General features: G+C 40.5%; 2 protein-coding genes and 1 long non-coding RNA gene across 3 annotated transcripts; all 3 read right to left on the bottom strand.

The window, feature by feature from the left end:
- Positions 1-183: 183 nt before the first annotated feature.
- LOC118278686 (uncharacterized) lies at positions 184-9,939 on the bottom strand. Its single transcript, XM_035598001.2, has 9 exons — positions 9,828-9,939; positions 8,885-8,941; positions 8,458-8,490; positions 7,782-7,907; positions 6,269-6,479; positions 5,365-5,472; positions 4,471-4,618; positions 1,744-1,933; positions 184-324 (listed from the first exon to the last, which is right to left on the bottom strand). The coding sequence occupies exons 1-9, from the start codon at positions 9,861-9,863 to the stop codon at positions 202-204; spliced, it is 1,032 nt and encodes a 343-aa protein (XP_035453894.2). The 5' UTR covers positions 9,864-9,939; the 3' UTR covers positions 184-201.
- Positions 9,940-10,266: 327 nt separating this feature from the next.
- Positions 10,267-11,367, bottom strand: LOC126912274 (uncharacterized). Its single transcript, XR_007706894.1, has 2 exons — positions 11,277-11,367; positions 10,267-10,767 (listed from the first exon to the last, which is right to left on the bottom strand). It is a non-coding gene; the product is annotated as an uncharacterized LOC126912274 (long non-coding RNA).
- Positions 11,368-13,403: 2,036 nt separating this feature from the next.
- Positions 13,404-15,559, bottom strand: LOC118279048 (uncharacterized). The gene is made up of 3 exons (XM_035598579.2): positions 15,406-15,559; positions 14,774-14,853; positions 13,404-14,389 (listed from the first exon to the last, which is right to left on the bottom strand). Exons 1-3 carry the CDS (start codon positions 15,491-15,493, stop codon positions 13,631-13,633), a joined length of 927 nt encoding a protein of 308 aa, XP_035454472.2. The 5' UTR covers positions 15,494-15,559; the 3' UTR covers positions 13,404-13,630.
- Positions 15,560-17,130: the final 1,571 nt, after the last annotated feature.

The raw sequence follows: 17,130 nt of genomic DNA, 5'->3' as shown, positions 1-17,130 counted from the left end.
GCTCCGGATGGGGCATCAGCCCTTCTGGGGCCCATCTTTTTTTTTTACTTTATTTATTATTTACACAAATAGCAAGCAAATTATAATATTTACACAAATAGCAAACAATACAATAAATAACAAATAGCAACCAAAAAACCACTAAGGTTTATCTGTGATGGTCTGTCAAATAAAAGGCTCTAAGACAATGAATTAGTTAGTTTAATTGATGAAGAACTCGTTGGAGCGCTGGTTCTGGTTGTGGCGCCACTTGCACGCCCAGTTCCAGCAGGACATGCCTGCCCACGGCTCGTCCGTGTAGAACACCTGCCCGTTCTGGTACATCTGGGAGGAAGCATGGTCAAATATAATGCAATATAGCTTTTATTTTTGTAGTTTTTAAGCCTTCCTTTATATTAAAACTATTGTTCATATCATTATATCAAAACTAGGAGAAAAATGAGAATGAGAGAAACTAGCAAAGTGTGGGAGAGCCATGCTTCAGCACGAATGGGCCGGCTTTACGCGAGTGATCTCTCGGAGAGGTCTCGGGTTCGATTACCGGTCGAGCAAAGTATTACTGGGCATTTTACGGTTTTTCGGTAGTCTCTAGATGTGTGATTGACATACAAGTTGAATTGTGAAAAGTGTGTGTACATTGTACAGTGGCATTACGTTTTTTTTTTTTTTTACATTTAATGGGTCGACGTTTGGCCGCTATCTCGTCTGATGGTAAGTGATGATGCGGCCTACGACGGAACACGTCTGCCCCTAAGCAACCTATTCACTCGGGCTTTGAAGACACCCAGGTTATACCCATCAGGAAACACAGACTCCGGCAAGGAGTTCCACTCCCTAGCAGTTCGCACAAGGAAGCTTGAAGCGAAGCGCTTCGTGCGTTTGGGTGGGATATCCACCATGAATCGGTGACGCCTCGCCCATTGTCTTGTGGTTCGACTTTTTCTTTATGAAACACGCCGTAAATGGGGGTAAACGAGCAGACGTATCACCTGATGGTAAGCAATCGTCGCCGCTCATGGACACTTGAAACACCAGAGGCGTTACAAGTGCGTTGCCGGCTTTTTGGGGGTTAGGAATTTAACTGTTGTTGTTCTGGAATCGGGGATTGGGAAGATTGGGAAGACAGACAGATTGGAAAAACAACGCAAGCGTTGTTTCGCGTCGGTTTTCTGCTCGGCCGTGGTATCACTCCGGTCGAGCCGACCCATTCGTGCCGAAGCATGGCTCTCCCACACTTGAAATAAGTGTTCCTTAATTTAATTTTCTAGTATTCCTTTTAATAAAGCTGTCGTCGGCGGTATTTGCGAACCGATACCACCTTCAAACCTTCAAGAAAATAGCGTACTCCTTTTTAAAAGACCGGCAACGCATCTGTGACTCCTCTGGTGTTGCGGGTGTCTATCTATGGGCGGCGTTGATCGTTTACCATCAGGTGACTTGTCTCGTAGGCCGAGTGATCTCAAGTGCGACTGCCGGACAAGGGGTCTCGGGTTCGATTCCCGAGTCGAGCAAAGTATTACTGGGCATTTATCGGGTTTTCGAAAATTTCTCAGTAGTCTGGAATTGTGCTCAGGATATGGCAATAGGCTCACCCCCTATTACATGGGGCTTATAACACAAACGGTGTAAAGTGGGTGTGCATTGTCAGCGGCATTACGTGCCGTAATGTGCACCTCTGCCTACTTACTACTGTAGCTCTGCCTACCCCTTCGGGGATAAAAGATGCAACGTTACATTACTTACAAAGGCCAAATCGGAACTCTTATAAGTGACTCCGTCATAACCGAATCGGAAGACGAAATTCATTGCAAATATGGAGAAGATACATCGGACATCGGTAGTGGCTGGTATGAAGTAGCGGTAGGGGCCGCAGAAGTAGGAGATTTTGGGCTCGTACTCCACGGACTCTGGAAACTCCTCGCGAGGGTTGATTCTGGAGAAAGGAAAGTGGTGTCAGTCAGCGAATTTATTTAAAAAATAGCTTCGCCCGCGTTCTCATGGGTTAAAAAGTAGCCTATGTGTTATTTTAGACCATAATCTACCCCTGTTCCAAATTCATTCTGGATTTCTTCAGCCGTTTTCATGTAATTGAGTAGAAAGAAGAAACATACTCAATATTATTTCGTAAGAAAGTAAGAATACGATTTGAAAATCTGTCCTTATGAACAGCAACCTTAGATTTACTATTTTCCCCTTTATTTTCATGAGATTTGAATCATACTAAGCTAGAATGATATTAGTAATAGAATATTATAAATTCAAATATCAGAACAGCTGAATCTACCCTTCGTAGAATGCTAAAAATCTCTTCAAAAGTTTGAAAGGGTTAAAAAAACCACAAATAGCCATTGACAATCTACTGCTGAATCATTTACATATATGTAGTTAGAGCTAAGAGATATGAAGGTCGCAGTTTAAAAGGATCCGGTTTTTCAGAGAGCTCTGCTGCCTGGTCTCTGTCAAATACATGATTATGTAGTCGGCTCTTACGACATCCACTGGATGAGTGCGGTCGCATAGGTAATTGTATTTTTTAAATAAATAATAATAAATAAAATTCTTTATTACCAACTCAATGTATACATTTTCCAATTTACACAGTGACAACCGCACTAGGCACAGCCTGTATCGCGGCTGTCAATAATACAGCGTTTACCTTAGGACTAGTCTAATAGTAATTATCAAAGAAAACCTAAAATACAAAAAAAAGAAAAATATAGGAATTTCAAATAAAATGAGGTAATTAGGTGAGTGTGTGAATATGAGTGTATGCGTGTATAAATGTGCGTGTGTATATGTATGGATATGTGTGTGTATATGTGTGAATGTATGTGTATGTGTATGAATGTGCGTGTATGTGAGTGTGTGTATGAATCTAACAGCCTGGTGTGCGAGTGTGAAAAGCATTAAGTTTACTATCGAATAGACCTTAACAACTGTTCAACTTCGTGATAATTTAAATTATTCAAATACTTGTTGGTTTTCGACTTTACTTCGCGTACGGTTTCATTTTTGAATTTACAGACCTTACAGATTTTGTTGAACAAATGTGGAAACAGGTAAACAGAAAATCTTTGTGCAAATGAGGTTTTAACTGCAGGTACATGGACTCTAAAGGTTCTTCTCTCCAGTGAATTTTGGTATGCATTGGAGGTTAACATCTGCTTGTATGTTGCACTTACAGAAGCGTTTATGTAAAGACGGCGAATGCTTAGCAATTTAGACTCTTTGTAAAGTTTCTCCGTGGGGTACCTGATAGGCCTACTCAACATAACCTTTATTACAGATCTCTGTGCCCTCTCCAATGAAATTAAGTGTGTCGTGGCAATACCTCCCCAAGCCTGTATGCAGTATGTTAACACAGATTGGCAGAGGGAGATATAGATATTTTTGACGAGATCGGCACTTGCTACATCTCTAATTTGTTTCATGACATAGATTATTTTTCTGGTTCTGGAGGACAAAGCTGCAATATGATCCCTGAAGGATAATTTTTCATCAATGTTGACTCCCAGATACTTGATAGTACGTGCTCGTTGAATAGCGTTGCAAGTACCAGAGTCTGCATTTTCAACATTTTTATCGTGATCAGAAATTATGATGTCAGGAGTAGTCAACGGAGCCGATATCATAGTTTTATGGAAACATATATACTTAGTTTTGGAAGTGTTCAAAGTCAACAAATTATTCGACAGCCAACCCATTACCTTAACCATACCTTGTTGAACACTTACGAAACAGTCACTCCAGGAAGCCTCCTGGAATATTATAGCTGTATCGTCCGCGTAACAGATAATTTTAGCATTTTTCAGTGGTAACGAGGCTAGTTCATTTAGATAAATTAAAAACAGGGTAGGTCCAAGAACGCTACCCTGTGGAACGCCGAACGATAGTTTTCCTGGAGAGCTAACCCGCGAATCTATTTTTAAACATTGTTGTCTACCAGTCAAGTAGCTCGCAAACCAATCAAGAGCAATACCCCTGACACCGATGTTTTCCAATCGTTTCAATAGGATTGGGATTGACACAGTGTCAAAGGCTTTGGCAATATCAAGGAAAACACCAACGCATGCACTGCCGTCATCTAAATTTTGTACAATATGATCAGTAAGCAATTTAACTGCATCTTCTGTTGAGCGTTTCTTCCTAAAGCCAAATTGATTTGGTGATAAAAAGTTGTTACTCTCAATATAATCAACTAAACGCTTATTAACAACTCTTTCTAAGATTTTCGAAAATACTGGTAGCAAAGAGATTGGTCTAAAGTTGTTTGGGCTATCAGTATCTCCACCCTTATGTATTGGTACAACTGCAGCGAATTTTCAATCATGTATTCTATGTATTCTATTCTGTCCTGTCCTGTCCTGTCCTGTCCTGTCCTGTCCTGTCCTGTCCTGTCCTGTCCTGTCCTGTCCTGTTCTGTTCTATTCTCTTCTATTCTACCAATTAAGTCTATAATAAGTTTCTTACTTGTAAATACACTGGGCATCGCTCCAGTTATCATCGGAGTGGCAGTACAGACCCTGGCTCGGATCCTTGGCCTGGAACTGCTCAGCATGAGGCCCGACGTATGTGGTCTCCGAGTGGCGATGGTAGAAACCGATGAAGGCAAAGGCACCTGCCCGAAAAAATAAGTTATATCAGCAAAAAATTTTATATCGACACGCCTTTTATCCCCGAAGGGGTGAGCGGAGGTGCATATTATGACTGCCTCGCCTGCGACCGCATCGTTAGCCGAGTGGTTACAAGTACGACTGCCGGTGTCTCTGGTTCGATTCCCGGGTCGGGCAAAGTATTGCTGGGCGTATTTCGGGTTTTCGAATTTTTTTCTTAAAGAATCCTTGACTGCCGAGGTCTCGGGTTCGATTCCCGGTCTAGTGAAGTATTGCTGGGCGTTTTTCGGATATTCGATTTTTTTTTCTTAAAACAACCCTTAAATTCCTAACCCCAAAAGGCCAGCAACGCACTTATAATGCCTCTGGTGTTTCGGATGTCCATGGGCGGCGGCGATTGCTTATCATCAGGTGATCCGTCTGCTCGTTTACCGGGTTATTCTATAAAAAAGCTGAACTTTAGGCCTCCCCCAATGACTTCCAGATCGGTCGGTTGGAAGCGACCTGTATCTAGCGGCTCCCTGCTACCTTTACCATGTCGCCTTTTGATTTGATCGGTAAGTCGCCTCCTTTCGAGAATTATTAGAGAAATCTAACCTTTTCACTAACAATTACATTTAGATTTAGATTTCAGCCATGATCGCCCTACTGCAGGACAAAGTGTAGCATGGATTTCCGCAAAGTAACGTCAAAGTCAAAGTCAAAGCGCCTGATTCTATTCTATAAACTAACCTTTTCATGCAAATCTTACCTCTAAACGTATAGCAATGTGGTTTCCTTTCGCTCGACAGAATCATTTGGGCATCTTCTTGGTTATGTGCCGATACTATGTAGTATGACGTGTCTAAACACTTGAATTCTGAAAAAGAAAATAAACTGAATTATATAGGGTGGTAATTAGTGACCGATATTTAAACACGTGATTGTACTCATGATTACAAACAAATTTCTCAAGAAAACTGTTTTTATATTCTCATTAGTTTTATTTTTATCACAATAACAAAACAACAAAATTTCGCGCGCGTATTCTTTCTCATGATCAGCGGTTAGTAGCCAGGCACCTGCGCCCGCGTTATCGGAACACAAGTAGGTATTTTGGAACATAACGCGCGCGTGCTAATAAAATTCTATTGTTTTGTTATTATCATAAAAATAAAACTAAAGAGTATAAAAAGGGTTTATTTGCCAGAGACCAGACAACATCGCTCTCTAAAATTAACCTAACCCTTTTTTACTTTTTACTGCGATCTTCAATCACTACCAATTGTGGAGATTACAAACACCTTTTTTATACCTTTTTTTTTGGTGATGGGGGAAACATAGGCGCCTAGCTTTTGGGGATAAAAGACTGTGTGTCTTGCGTGTGTGGGATTCTTACCTCACTAAAACTACCCCGGTGGCTACCCTCAATACCTGTAAGGGGGGCAGCGAGTCCTCTTAATAGACCTGCTCCGGAACCCCCACGGTGCAACGCCTGTTACGGCACTTCCCTAGGGAGACGTGTGTCTCCCATGAGCCTTGCTGTGCAAGTTGCACGGCAGCACGTGACCACAGTGGTACCGTCTTCCCTTAGGTACCTTTTTTGTACCTAGATGTCCTTTTTTCCATCAGCGAAATATTACAGGCTATCAATGATGATAATAAAACCAACAAACCAGGGCTCGTATACAGTCCAAAAGGTATCTTAGCTTGTGTAGACTTGATCTTAGCTTCAGAAGTGTCCATTTTCTTATTCAGCTTCAGCAGAACCATGGACATGAGAGCCATGTCGGTGGCGAAAAGTAATCTCTTCATATCTTTGATGTGTGAATCGATGAACGAATACAATTTCTTTGATCCAATTTCCATTATCTCTCGTCGTTCCGCCTGGAGAGAAGAAATTTGGGTTTAATTGTTTATGGTATAAAGGGGCGCCATGACCAACTTTAGCAGTGTGACTGTTTAAGTGGTTTCACAAAGCCGGCCTTCTCTTTTACGTTTGTTGGGTCGACGTTTGTTTGCTATCTCACCTGATGGTAAGTAATGATGCGGCCAACTATGGAGCATGTCTGCCCATACGCAACCTATTCACTCGGGCCTTGAAGACACCCAGGTTATACCCATCAGGAAACACAGACTCCGGTAAAGAATTCCACTCCCTAGCAGTTCGCACAAGGAAGCTTGAAGCGAAGCGCTTCGTGCGAGTGGGTTAGACATCTACCATGAAGGACACTTCGCCGATTGTCTTATTAGTCCGGTCATTATACGATATTGAAATATCAAAAATTCCGACAGAGCTGAATTTTGGTACAGACCTTTATTTTACTATAAAGGTAAATTTAAAAGTCCCCATCGATCCCATATGTGCTTCAAAAGTTATTCGAGGTCAAAAGTCAACATTTTAGGTATTTTGAGATATTCTCAAAAACCGTAACTTTTTTCAAAAAAATACCAGACCAAATTTGTAGATCTCAAAATTCTCTACAAAATGGTCTTTATAAGTTTTTCTATAAGTATTACCGTTTCTAAGATAGATTCGTGTGTCCCCACACACATTTTTCCACTTTGGAAGCGTCTAACTTCGATTGATTTTGACGAAAAGTGGTTTTAGAAACCTTAATGTCTTTTTTAAAGACCTATCCATAGACAACCATCACGGATATGTAAGCTGAAAAAAAATTTTTTTGAATCAGTTCCATGTATGGAGTGCCCCGCTTTACTTTTTAAATTTATAAATTTTTATTCAAAATTCGAATAATTTTCGTCAAAATCAATCGTTTGAAAGTTAGACGCTTCCAAAGTGGAAAAATGTGTGTGGGGACACACGAATCTATCTTAGAAACGGTAATACTTATAGAAAAACTTATAAAGACCATTTTGTAGAGAATTTTGAGATCTACAAATTTGGTCTGAAGTATGTTTTTGAAAAAATTACGGTTTTCTGAGAAAATCTCAAAATACCTAAAATGTCTGACGCTTTGACCTCGAATAACTTTTGAAGCACATATGGGATCGATGGGGACTTTTAAATTTTTAATCTTTATACGTAAACCAAAGGTCTGTACCAAAATTCAGCTCTGTCGGAATCTTTTCGTTTACAATTTGATGACGCAAAGAAATACCAAGTCATAGCCCCTTTTTACTAGATACTAGTAGTACTATAAAAAGATAGTTAAAATGAATAGTTACTGGGTTATGTGGTTCCTTCATGCGCCCGTTCATGTAATTGTAGTAGTCTTGCAACTTCTCAAACTTTTCGTCCGCATAACTGTGTCGAGGGTCGATCTCTTTCGAAAGCGGCATGTTGTACGGTTTCTAGAACAGAAAAAATAATTAAGCCACAATAATGTACTAAAAGTAGCAGTATCGGGGTTTCTGTATCGGTCAGGTTTATTCGGTTTGTTTTTTTTATGGTATAAGCCGGTAAACGAGCAGACGGATCACCTGTTGGTAAGCAATCGCCGTCGCCCATGGATATCCGAAACACTAGAGGCGTTACAAATGCGTTGCCGGCCTTTTGGGGATTAGGAATTTAAGGGTTTTGTGGAATTAGTAGAATTTAGAAGATTGGGGAGGCAATTGGATCTCCGGTAACCCCACTAACACAACGCAAGCGTTGTTTCACGTCGGTTTTCTGTGAGGCCGTGGTATTACTCTGTTCGAGCCGGCCCGTTCGTGTCGAAGCATGGCTCTCCCACACTTAAAAAATCGGAATTAAGAGTCTGGAATCGTACCATTTTTCACATAAAGATCGTCATTTTTAATATATACCCAATACTCCTTATATAGGTACTTTACTACTTGGAGAATATCATCATAGTATATGATGTGATGTTAATAGATAACTAAAGATTTATTTACTTACAGTTTCCACGGTAGGGAACGACAATCGGGCGAGCTGTGAACAAAAATATTACATATAACTAAGCATAAATAGGCTCACCACCTTTTACATGGGACTTACAACATAAATTGTGAAAAGTGGGTGTACACAGTGGCATTACGTGCCATTATGTGCACCTCTGCCTACCCCTTCGGGGATTAAAGGCGTGACGATATGTATGTATGTAACTAAGCATAAAATCCTAATAATATCATAAATGCGAAAGTTTGTATGTTCGTTTGTATTTCACGTCAAAACGGCTGAAGGGATCGAGATGAAATTTGGAACAAAGGTAGATTATGGTCTGGAATAACACTTTCTTTTTATCTCACAGCAACGCGGGCTAGCAGAAGATAGTAAAAAATAGGAATAAAAAGTGTAGTAATAAAGTAATTAACAAGTAATTTACCAGTTGAAATGAAGATACATCGTTGCTGGCTCCTGTGACATGTAGAAACAATAGAATCTAGAAATAAAACAGTCTCATTAAGGTGAGTATAGACTGGAGCGTTTCTGTGTAATGTAACGTTCCTAGAATTGGTACACAGCGGCGGCCTTACGAATTGCGTCAGGTCTTTGCGAGGCCCTAGACGTCTTTCGTAAAAGTATGCGATGTGAAAGTATGAATTTATCTGCATTTGTCAGTTTTTTTTTTAAATTGCTTGGGTTGTTACTTTAGGCCCGTGCAAGAGCGAAGCCCCGGGCGATTGCCGCGTTCACCACCCCCTAAGTCCGATACTGTTGGTTCAATAGGCATAAGCTCAATTTCCAAAGCATTTTAGTTCGTAAAAGAATGATACACTAGTATGTACATATCATACAGCAGCTCGTTGTTCTGTTACAAGTAAATGTTGTAGTAGAGTAGAAACGGGGTGGTTTTTAGGCAGTAAGCGTCTGACACTCCCTCTCGCTTCGTCCAAGGCGGGAGAAGACATTGGATGATTTGCCCCTCCTCAAAAAAACCCTATTGCCTAGGGGCCTCTTGCTTGCATTCGACTCAAAGACTTAAGCTACATTCAATTCAGCGTTCAACAAGTCTTTTTTTGTATACAAATACTTCATCATCAGTCTGTTCTCGTCCACTGCTGGACATAGGCCTCTCCAATGGCACGCCACTGAGCTCGATCTTCAGCTCTACGCATCCAACCACTACCAGCCACTTTGCGAATATCGTCACTCCACCTAGCTGGAGGGCGCCCTACACTTGTCTAGACACACGTTTACCCCAACGGTCATCGGCTCTTCGATAAATGTGACCGGTCCACTGCTTTTTGAGCTTGCTAATCCTCTGAGCTGTATCGGTAACTTTAGTTCTCTGTCGGATCACCTCGTTAGTCAATACAAATACTTACAGAACATAATTTTAGTAAAATTTTCAGGTTTTCCATTGAAATATTTGGACTGTCTACCAAAGAGGCACGCACTCGACTGCGCTTGGCAATCGTTACCGAATTGATTGGTACAAACTAATTAATATAATTGGAGTCATATACAATCTTGTTATATTGGAAACTATTAATTATTTTACTTACTAATTGGTTTGCGCTCGTTAGTTCCAAACTAACGTCTCAGTTTTACTCACCTTTCCAAGAGCTCAGGATTTTTTTAAGGGAGGAAAATCATCCAATGACTTCTCTCGTCTTGGGCGAGGCGCGAGGGAGTGTCAGACTCTTACTGACTAAAAACCACCCCGTTCCTATATGACTATGCAGTGAAGTATCTGACACTCCTATACGTTAGAAGTCATACGAATGATTGTCACGCTTCAAAAAGAAAAAAGAAAAAACGGGATTCAACTAAATATAACCGTTTAATAAGTAATATAAGTTTTTAAACTGACATGGTCACTAACGCTAACATTAGAACTTGAGACGGGATATTTACCATGTTTATTTATGTTTACGAGTTTCCGATATTTCGGCACTGTTGCAAGCGCCATGATCACGGATGAACAGGGGCCTTAGTCTGCTATTACAATTGTGTCAGAATGGTCGATCATTGAGCAGTGCGAGAGGGACGGAGCTATACAACCTACATAGCTCCGTCCCTCTCCCGTCCCCATTTAATTCATCCTCAAGTTCTAATATTAGTAACGTTTAATAAAAACGTTGCTTTCTCAAAATTTAAATCCCAACGGGGAATAGGCCGGCTGTAAATACTTGAAATTGATATGTTTTCTTGGCTGGTTCCTTTTCGTTTCCCCCATAAGGGATTGTAGCTCGTTTCTGTTCAAAATGAGTCTTCTGTTCGGGTGATCCATCGCTGATGTCACGGTGAAGATGTAAAGGATCGCTGTGGACATAGAAACACATCCATTACTGCCGTACTCAGAGACATTTAAGCCTTTGACTGCCAATAGAAAACTGTTGAAGGCAAATCCTCCGCTAACGTCGGTCACCGGTGACCACCACGGCGTTCAATGTGTTAATGATTACTATACACTATATTAAGCTATTCCTTAGTAACGATTTTGTTCCGAAAACAATTGGGTAGATGACTAATTTTTATTTTAATGTCCGTCTTGTAGATTATTTTAAAACATTAGACACGTATTTTTTATTTTCTTATGGAAACACCTAAAAGAAAATGAACGAACTCCTAAACTTTGATTCGTTTTTTTAAGTATTTATTACCTTAGATAATAAAAACATGTCTGACATTTTTTCAACAACAGACTGCCCAAATAGATTAATTTAAATATTTGTACCCCGTCATCATCCCTTTTGAATTAATTGACGTTCCCTATCCTACGGGAATGCGACCGAACCCGAAATAAATACATAAACATTAATAATACTCACAAATTAAAAGAAAGACCAACTTCACGAATACCATTCTAGCTAGTTATGATTCAAATCTCATGAAAATAAAGGGGAAAATAGCAAATTCTAAAGTTGTTGTTCATAAGGACATATTTTCAAATCGTATTCTTACTTTCTTATAGGTATGTTTATTACTCAATATTCACTGCACGATTGTCAACAAAGAAAGAATTAAACAATAGTCTGTCAGTCTGTCCGTCAATGAAGCTAGGTGCTGCGTTGATGCGATGGCTGTGCAACTGGCTGCCGCGCAACGGGTAGCGGGTTCGATTCCCGCACGAACGTTATGTGATTCACAAATTGTTGTTTGTGGTCTGGCTGTCATGTGTATTTAGTAGTAGTAGTAGTAGTTTAAGCCATGACAGTATTCCGCGACACACAATGCAGCGGCTGTCGCATTACTATTGTAAAAGTGCGTCAGCCGCAGCGGGACAATCGCAATCGTAGCGCGAATATTTATTTATTTATTTATCACATCACATGTTTCCTTTGCCATTACAGATATACTTAAATCTAATGCGACAAAGTAACTTATTATAAACTTTTCCTAACTATAACTTACATGCTACATAGTACGTGGTCCTTGTGAACTCACTCAGTGTACAGGTGAATATATCTATGGTGTCTGCCACTGTGTTGAGAGCATATATTTCTAGTATGACTTGAAACTAGTCCAAGTTCCTCGCCTAGTAACATACATACATACATATCGTCACGCCTTTAATCCCCGAAGGGGTAGGGCAGAAGTGCACATTAGGGCACGTAATGCCACTGTGTACACCCACTTTTCACAATTTATATTGTGAGTCCCATGTAACAGGTGGTGAGCCTATTGCCATATACCGGGCACATTTCCAGAATCCGTGCTACCACTGAGAAATTTTCGAAAAACCGAAAAAAATCCCAGTAATACTTCGCCCGACCCGGGAATCGAACCCGAGACCCCTTGCTCGGCAGTCGCAGTTGCAACCACTCGGCCAACGAGGCAGTCGGCTTGGCTAGTAATTACGTAAGTAAGCCTAAAAACATAATAATTGATTTAGTATTTTTCACGAGACTTTTATTATAGATCAGTTTATTGCTAGGTTGGAGCGGAGCTGTTGAAGTGTGATGTGTCCTTAACTCTTCTATCATTAACTCACTACACAAAAGCATCGGCATCATTCCTTACCCTCAGATGATATGGATAAGTCGGTTCAATTACCACCCCATGCCATAAAAAATAGATTATGAAATACCTTTTTTTAAGGGGGGAAAATCATTCAATGTCATCTCCCGCCCTGGGTGAGGCGGGAGGGAGTGTCAGACTCTTACTGACTAAAAACCACCCCGTTCCTTCTCTTGCTTTGAACCGGAGCCCCGCTTAAGATTATGAAATACCTACCTACGTATTTCTTCATTCATATGTGTATGCTGCCTAAGTCTACCGTTACGAATGGCCTATCTGTTGCCAATTATAAACTGACCATTTATTACTGATTAAAAAAAGTTTCATCCAATGCTATCAAAACCTATCACTATCAATATACATCGATGAAATCATCTAATGACCTCTCCCGCCTTGAACGAGGAGATCAGGAGAGTGTTAGACTTTTACTGGCTAAAAACCACCCCGTTCCAACTCCTGCTTTCGAGCCAGAACCCCGGTAAACCCGCTGAATGTCCGCAGCTCCGGAAAAATATTAGGCTGACTAACACTTTTGGGATAGAAAATCGTAAACCGTATGGGGAAAGCTTTTATATGATTTAATTTAAACCACATATTTGTTATCATCTTGGCTGATCATATACGAAAAAATTGCGAAATAGGCCCAGTAGGTAAACCAAAAAGTGAATTATTCTCTTTACAAATACGGCATTATAACAGCCGTGCCACATGTCCGTAACATTCCTAGACAACCTACAACATTACAGCTCTTCTGTGGTCAAGGAACATGGAGCTGTTCACACAGAATTTAATACTTGATTTTTTTTTGTGTTTTCGTTGAAATATTACTTGTAGTTTCATTTAAATTATATGAGTGATCTCCATACCACTATGGGGCTTGTTACTACCCAGTCTTTTACCGTAATTGCGAGAGAAATGAAATAAAAATACAAAACACATTTAAAGGAAAATTCATTTATTTAAAAGTTACACAGAATTGAAATTTAGATTTTAGACAGTACCAAACTTTAGAATTTAACATAACAAATGCCAAACCTATAGCATACAAACAAACCAATACACAAAAGATAGAATAAGATTGGAAAATTGCTACATGAGAGGCGTCTAACATCATCTATTGTGACCAAAACCGTTTAAGGAGAAAGCTAGTGATAAAACAAACTGATTAATATGCATACAGAGATGATGACAACGGTTTTTGAGATAGGTTCAAAAGCGGGGAAGCCGTAGCACGTGGAAGAACAGAGCCTGAACCGTCTAGGCCAGATGAAGGACCTAATTGGGCAACCAATGATGAAGGAGATAGTGACGACAAACTAAGTTGTGGACTTGACTGACCGTAAACCGACTGTGATGAGCCCAAAAGAGGAGTCACAATCAATTTAGGAAGTCCAGACAAACTCAAACTGGATTGCGGAGACTGACCCAAAAGGGAACTCAAGTGAAGTTGTTGATCCAAAACTGACTGATCAGAATTGCCGTAATATGGGGAAATATTTAGTTTTGACAAGCGATTCAGACCGCTTGAAAGTGGGGCTGCATTCGCGCTAGCATGCAGTCTTTGATCCGCTACAGACTGACTTAAAAGAGACTTAGAAGAGTCACTAAGAGATGAGAGTGAAAGAGAGTTACCTAGAAGAGATTGGGGGAAAGTTAGTGAAGAATATGTTTGGCTATATGCTTTTAGAGGCGATGGTAATTGTAAAACAGAGTTAGGGGAAAGGCTTGAGTATGATCCCAAGTTGCTTAACTTGGAAGATCCAACGCTTTGGCAGTATACTGTGGGCTGGATGTAGGCTGGAGTGAAGCCATAGACGCGATGAATGTGGATCAGTTTTAAGCTCACAAAGTGGGCCTCTGGTTGAGCATCACCGTCGCATATTTGTGCTGTAACTCCCACGACTGTAGGACAATAGGTGAGGTCCTGAAAATCAAAAGTAAAATTATGTTAAAAAACACTAAATTCGCCAATTTTTAGTTTTTCGTTCGTTTCGTTCTTTCATTGGTCGAATGGTCGCCAGGGCAACTGCCAGACAATGGGTCTCGGGTTCGATTCCAGGGTCGGGCGAAGTAGTACAGGGCTGTTTTTCTGTTTTTCAAAAATTTCTCAGTAGTAGCACGGAGTCTGGAATTGTGCCCGGTATATGGCAATAGGCTCACCGCCTATTACATGGGACTTATAACACAAATGGTGAAATGTAGGTGTACATTGTATAGCAGCAGCATTAAGTGCCGTAATGTGCACCTCTGCCTACCCCTTCGGGGATAAACGGCGTGTTGTTCCAAAAAAAGTAATGATGAAACTTACAGGAATTTGAATTTGCCAGTCGGTAGGGCCGGCTGCAAGGACTGTCTTCGCCAGTGTTATTGGGTAGCCAGTAGTTGGGCCTGAAAATTACAAAAGAATACACAATTTAATTCAGATTCTTTATTATACTACTTGATGGTAAGCTGATGATGAAACCGTGTTTTATGGAATAGGAGGCAAACGAGCGGACGGGTCACTTGATGGTAAGCGATCAGCGCCGCCCATGGACACCCCAAACCGCAGAGGGGTTTGTTACAAGTACGTTGCCGGCCTTTTTGGGGATTAGGAATTTAAGGGTTGATGGTGAATCGGGGATTGGGAAGGGGGTTAATTGGGTAACCTCACTAACAAAACCCAAGCGTTGTTTCAAGTCGGTTTTCTGTAAAGCCAATGGTATCACTCCGGTCGAGCCGGCCCATTCGTGCCGAAGCATTTCTGGTTCTCCCACACATATGGTTAAATACTCAAACGTCACTCAACTACAACTTTAAGACGCTCTCAAATATAGTTCTGTCCTTACAAATTCTTTGTAAATGACAGAGATAGCACGAGATTTAAGTACAACTTAAATTTGATTAGCATTTCAGTATTCGGGCGTTAGTTTTCTTGGAGTGGGGTAAAAGAAATCTTACCAGAACTGATGGGGATGCAAAAATCTGCCATGACAAACGCATGGCTGGTGCACGCTGCAATTGCTACCACAAAAGCTAAAGCTGACATATTGGTGAAGACTAGTCCACTACCACAGCCTCATTGACTATTTAAACCCAAAAATAAATTGAGAAAATAATAAATTCACGCGCAAATGATGGCGTAGGTAATTATTCCAAATTATTTTCGTTTTAACGAGTAAGCGAAGCAAAATGTTCGTTAATTTGGAATAATGGTAAGATTTTTTTAATTAGTGACTTTTTACAAGCCACGCTTGATACGAATTGTCGGAGTATATTAAAACGTGAATAAGTTCCGTTTGCAATTTAATTTACCAATTTTTTTCTAGGGTGCAAAATCATCCAATCTCTTCCCCCGTCTTGGGCGTCCGCCTTCTGCGAAGCAGTCATACTAGCTAAGGAGGAAGCAGGGCGCGCCTCAAAGAGTCATCAGACCACCACAGATTGGGCCCAGTAGCGCTGATGCCTGAACCGGAGCAGCGGACTACCTAGCGAGTTTACCGGGGCTCCTGCTCGAAAAGTCGGTGTATGAACGGTATGGTTTTTAGTCAGTAAGAGTCTGACACTCCCTCTCGCTTCGCCCAAGGCGGGAGAAGACATTGGATGTCTTTCCTCCATCAAAAACAAAGTCCTATCTGTTGAAAGTCGAGAATTCTTTTTATTCACGTTTATTCACATTTAAATTGGCTTGAGGTTGGAATTTGTGACGTCATTAGTGTTTTTTTATCGTCGATCTTCTAGTAACATAATTCATACTATCGTAATATCATGATATCGTAGAATTTAAGTTACTATGTATGGTTGTCTGCTTTTTACATTAATAAAAAAACTAATCTAAAAGTGTGTGTGTCAGTTTGTTTGTCCATCTTTCACGGCAAAACGGAGCGACGAAATGACGTTATTTTTTAAATAGAGATGAGCCTCACATAGGATACTTTTTGTCTTTTTCTAACTACCCACTTCCCTTAGAGTCGGTTCATACCTGACGTAAAATACGTCGAGCGTATCATCGGTCGTACTAACGTATCATCGGTGAGTGTGAACGTTCAATTGTTTTTCTATACATTTGTCTGTTCTGGCGTTACGCGACCGATGATACGCGACGCATGATCCGTCAGATATGAAACGACTTTAAAATATATGCTGGAAGTTTTATATGGAGCATTTCGCAAATTTTAAGTCTTTGACTGCCAATAGAAAACTGTTGAAGGCAAATCCTCCGCTAACGTCGGTCACCGGTGACCACCACGGCGTTCAATGTGTTAAGGTATATTACTAAATAATTGGTATGCGGATTAATTTATTAGTAACTAGCAAACCCGGCGAACTCCGTTTCGCCAGCAATGAATTTTCCTGTTTGCCTGCTTTTCTCTTGACATTTTTACAGAATTTTCGTTGCTATAAACCTCACGGAGCCCGAGACCTTTCCAACGAATGCAAAACCGTGGAAATCGGTTCGTGCGTTCTTGAGTTATAGTATCAGGAAGGAAAACCCGACTTATTTTTATATTATAGATCTACACCTTTTTACATATAATATCACTATTAAGATACTTAAGGGTTCTTAGATTTTCCCCTCGATTAATCTCATTGCTTGCCTCAGTCCATTTTAAGATACCTATGTGAATTTTAACAATAAAAAAATCGTGCATAATTTTTTGTCATTACAACGTCACGCTACGATTA

The sequence above is a fragment of the Spodoptera frugiperda genome, chromosome 24 (genome assembly GCF_023101765.2).
Source record: "Spodoptera frugiperda isolate SF20-4 chromosome 24, AGI-APGP_CSIRO_Sfru_2.0, whole genome shotgun sequence".
Classification (NCBI taxonomy): domain Eukaryota; kingdom Metazoa; phylum Arthropoda; class Insecta; order Lepidoptera; family Noctuidae; genus Spodoptera; species Spodoptera frugiperda.
This window is presented reverse-complemented; position numbering and strand designations above follow the sequence as displayed.

Coding starts and splice junctions, on each gene's coding strand:
- LOC118279048 (XM_035598579.2), bottom strand. CDS start 15,493: ATGTCAGCTTTAGCTTTTGTGGTAGCAATTGCAGCGTGCACCAGCCAT. Junction 14,854..15,405: donor TTGCATCCCCATCAGTTCTG/GTAAGATTTCTT, acceptor TGTAATTTTCAG/GCCCAACTACTGGCTACCCA. Junction 14,390..14,773: donor ACTGGCAAATTCAAATTCCT/GTAAGTTTCATC, acceptor TTTGATTTTCAG/GACCTCACCTATTGTCCTAC.
- LOC118278686 (XM_035598001.2), bottom strand. CDS start 9,863: ATGGAAAACCTGAAAATTTTACTAAAATTATGTTCT. Junction 8,942..9,827: donor TTTTACTAAAATTATGTTCT/GTAAGTATTTGT, acceptor TTTTATTTCTAG/ATTCTATTGTTTCTACATGT. Junction 8,491..8,884: donor ATGTATCTTCATTTCAACTG/GTAAATTACTTG, acceptor TTTTGTTCACAG/CTCGCCCGATTGTCGTTCCC.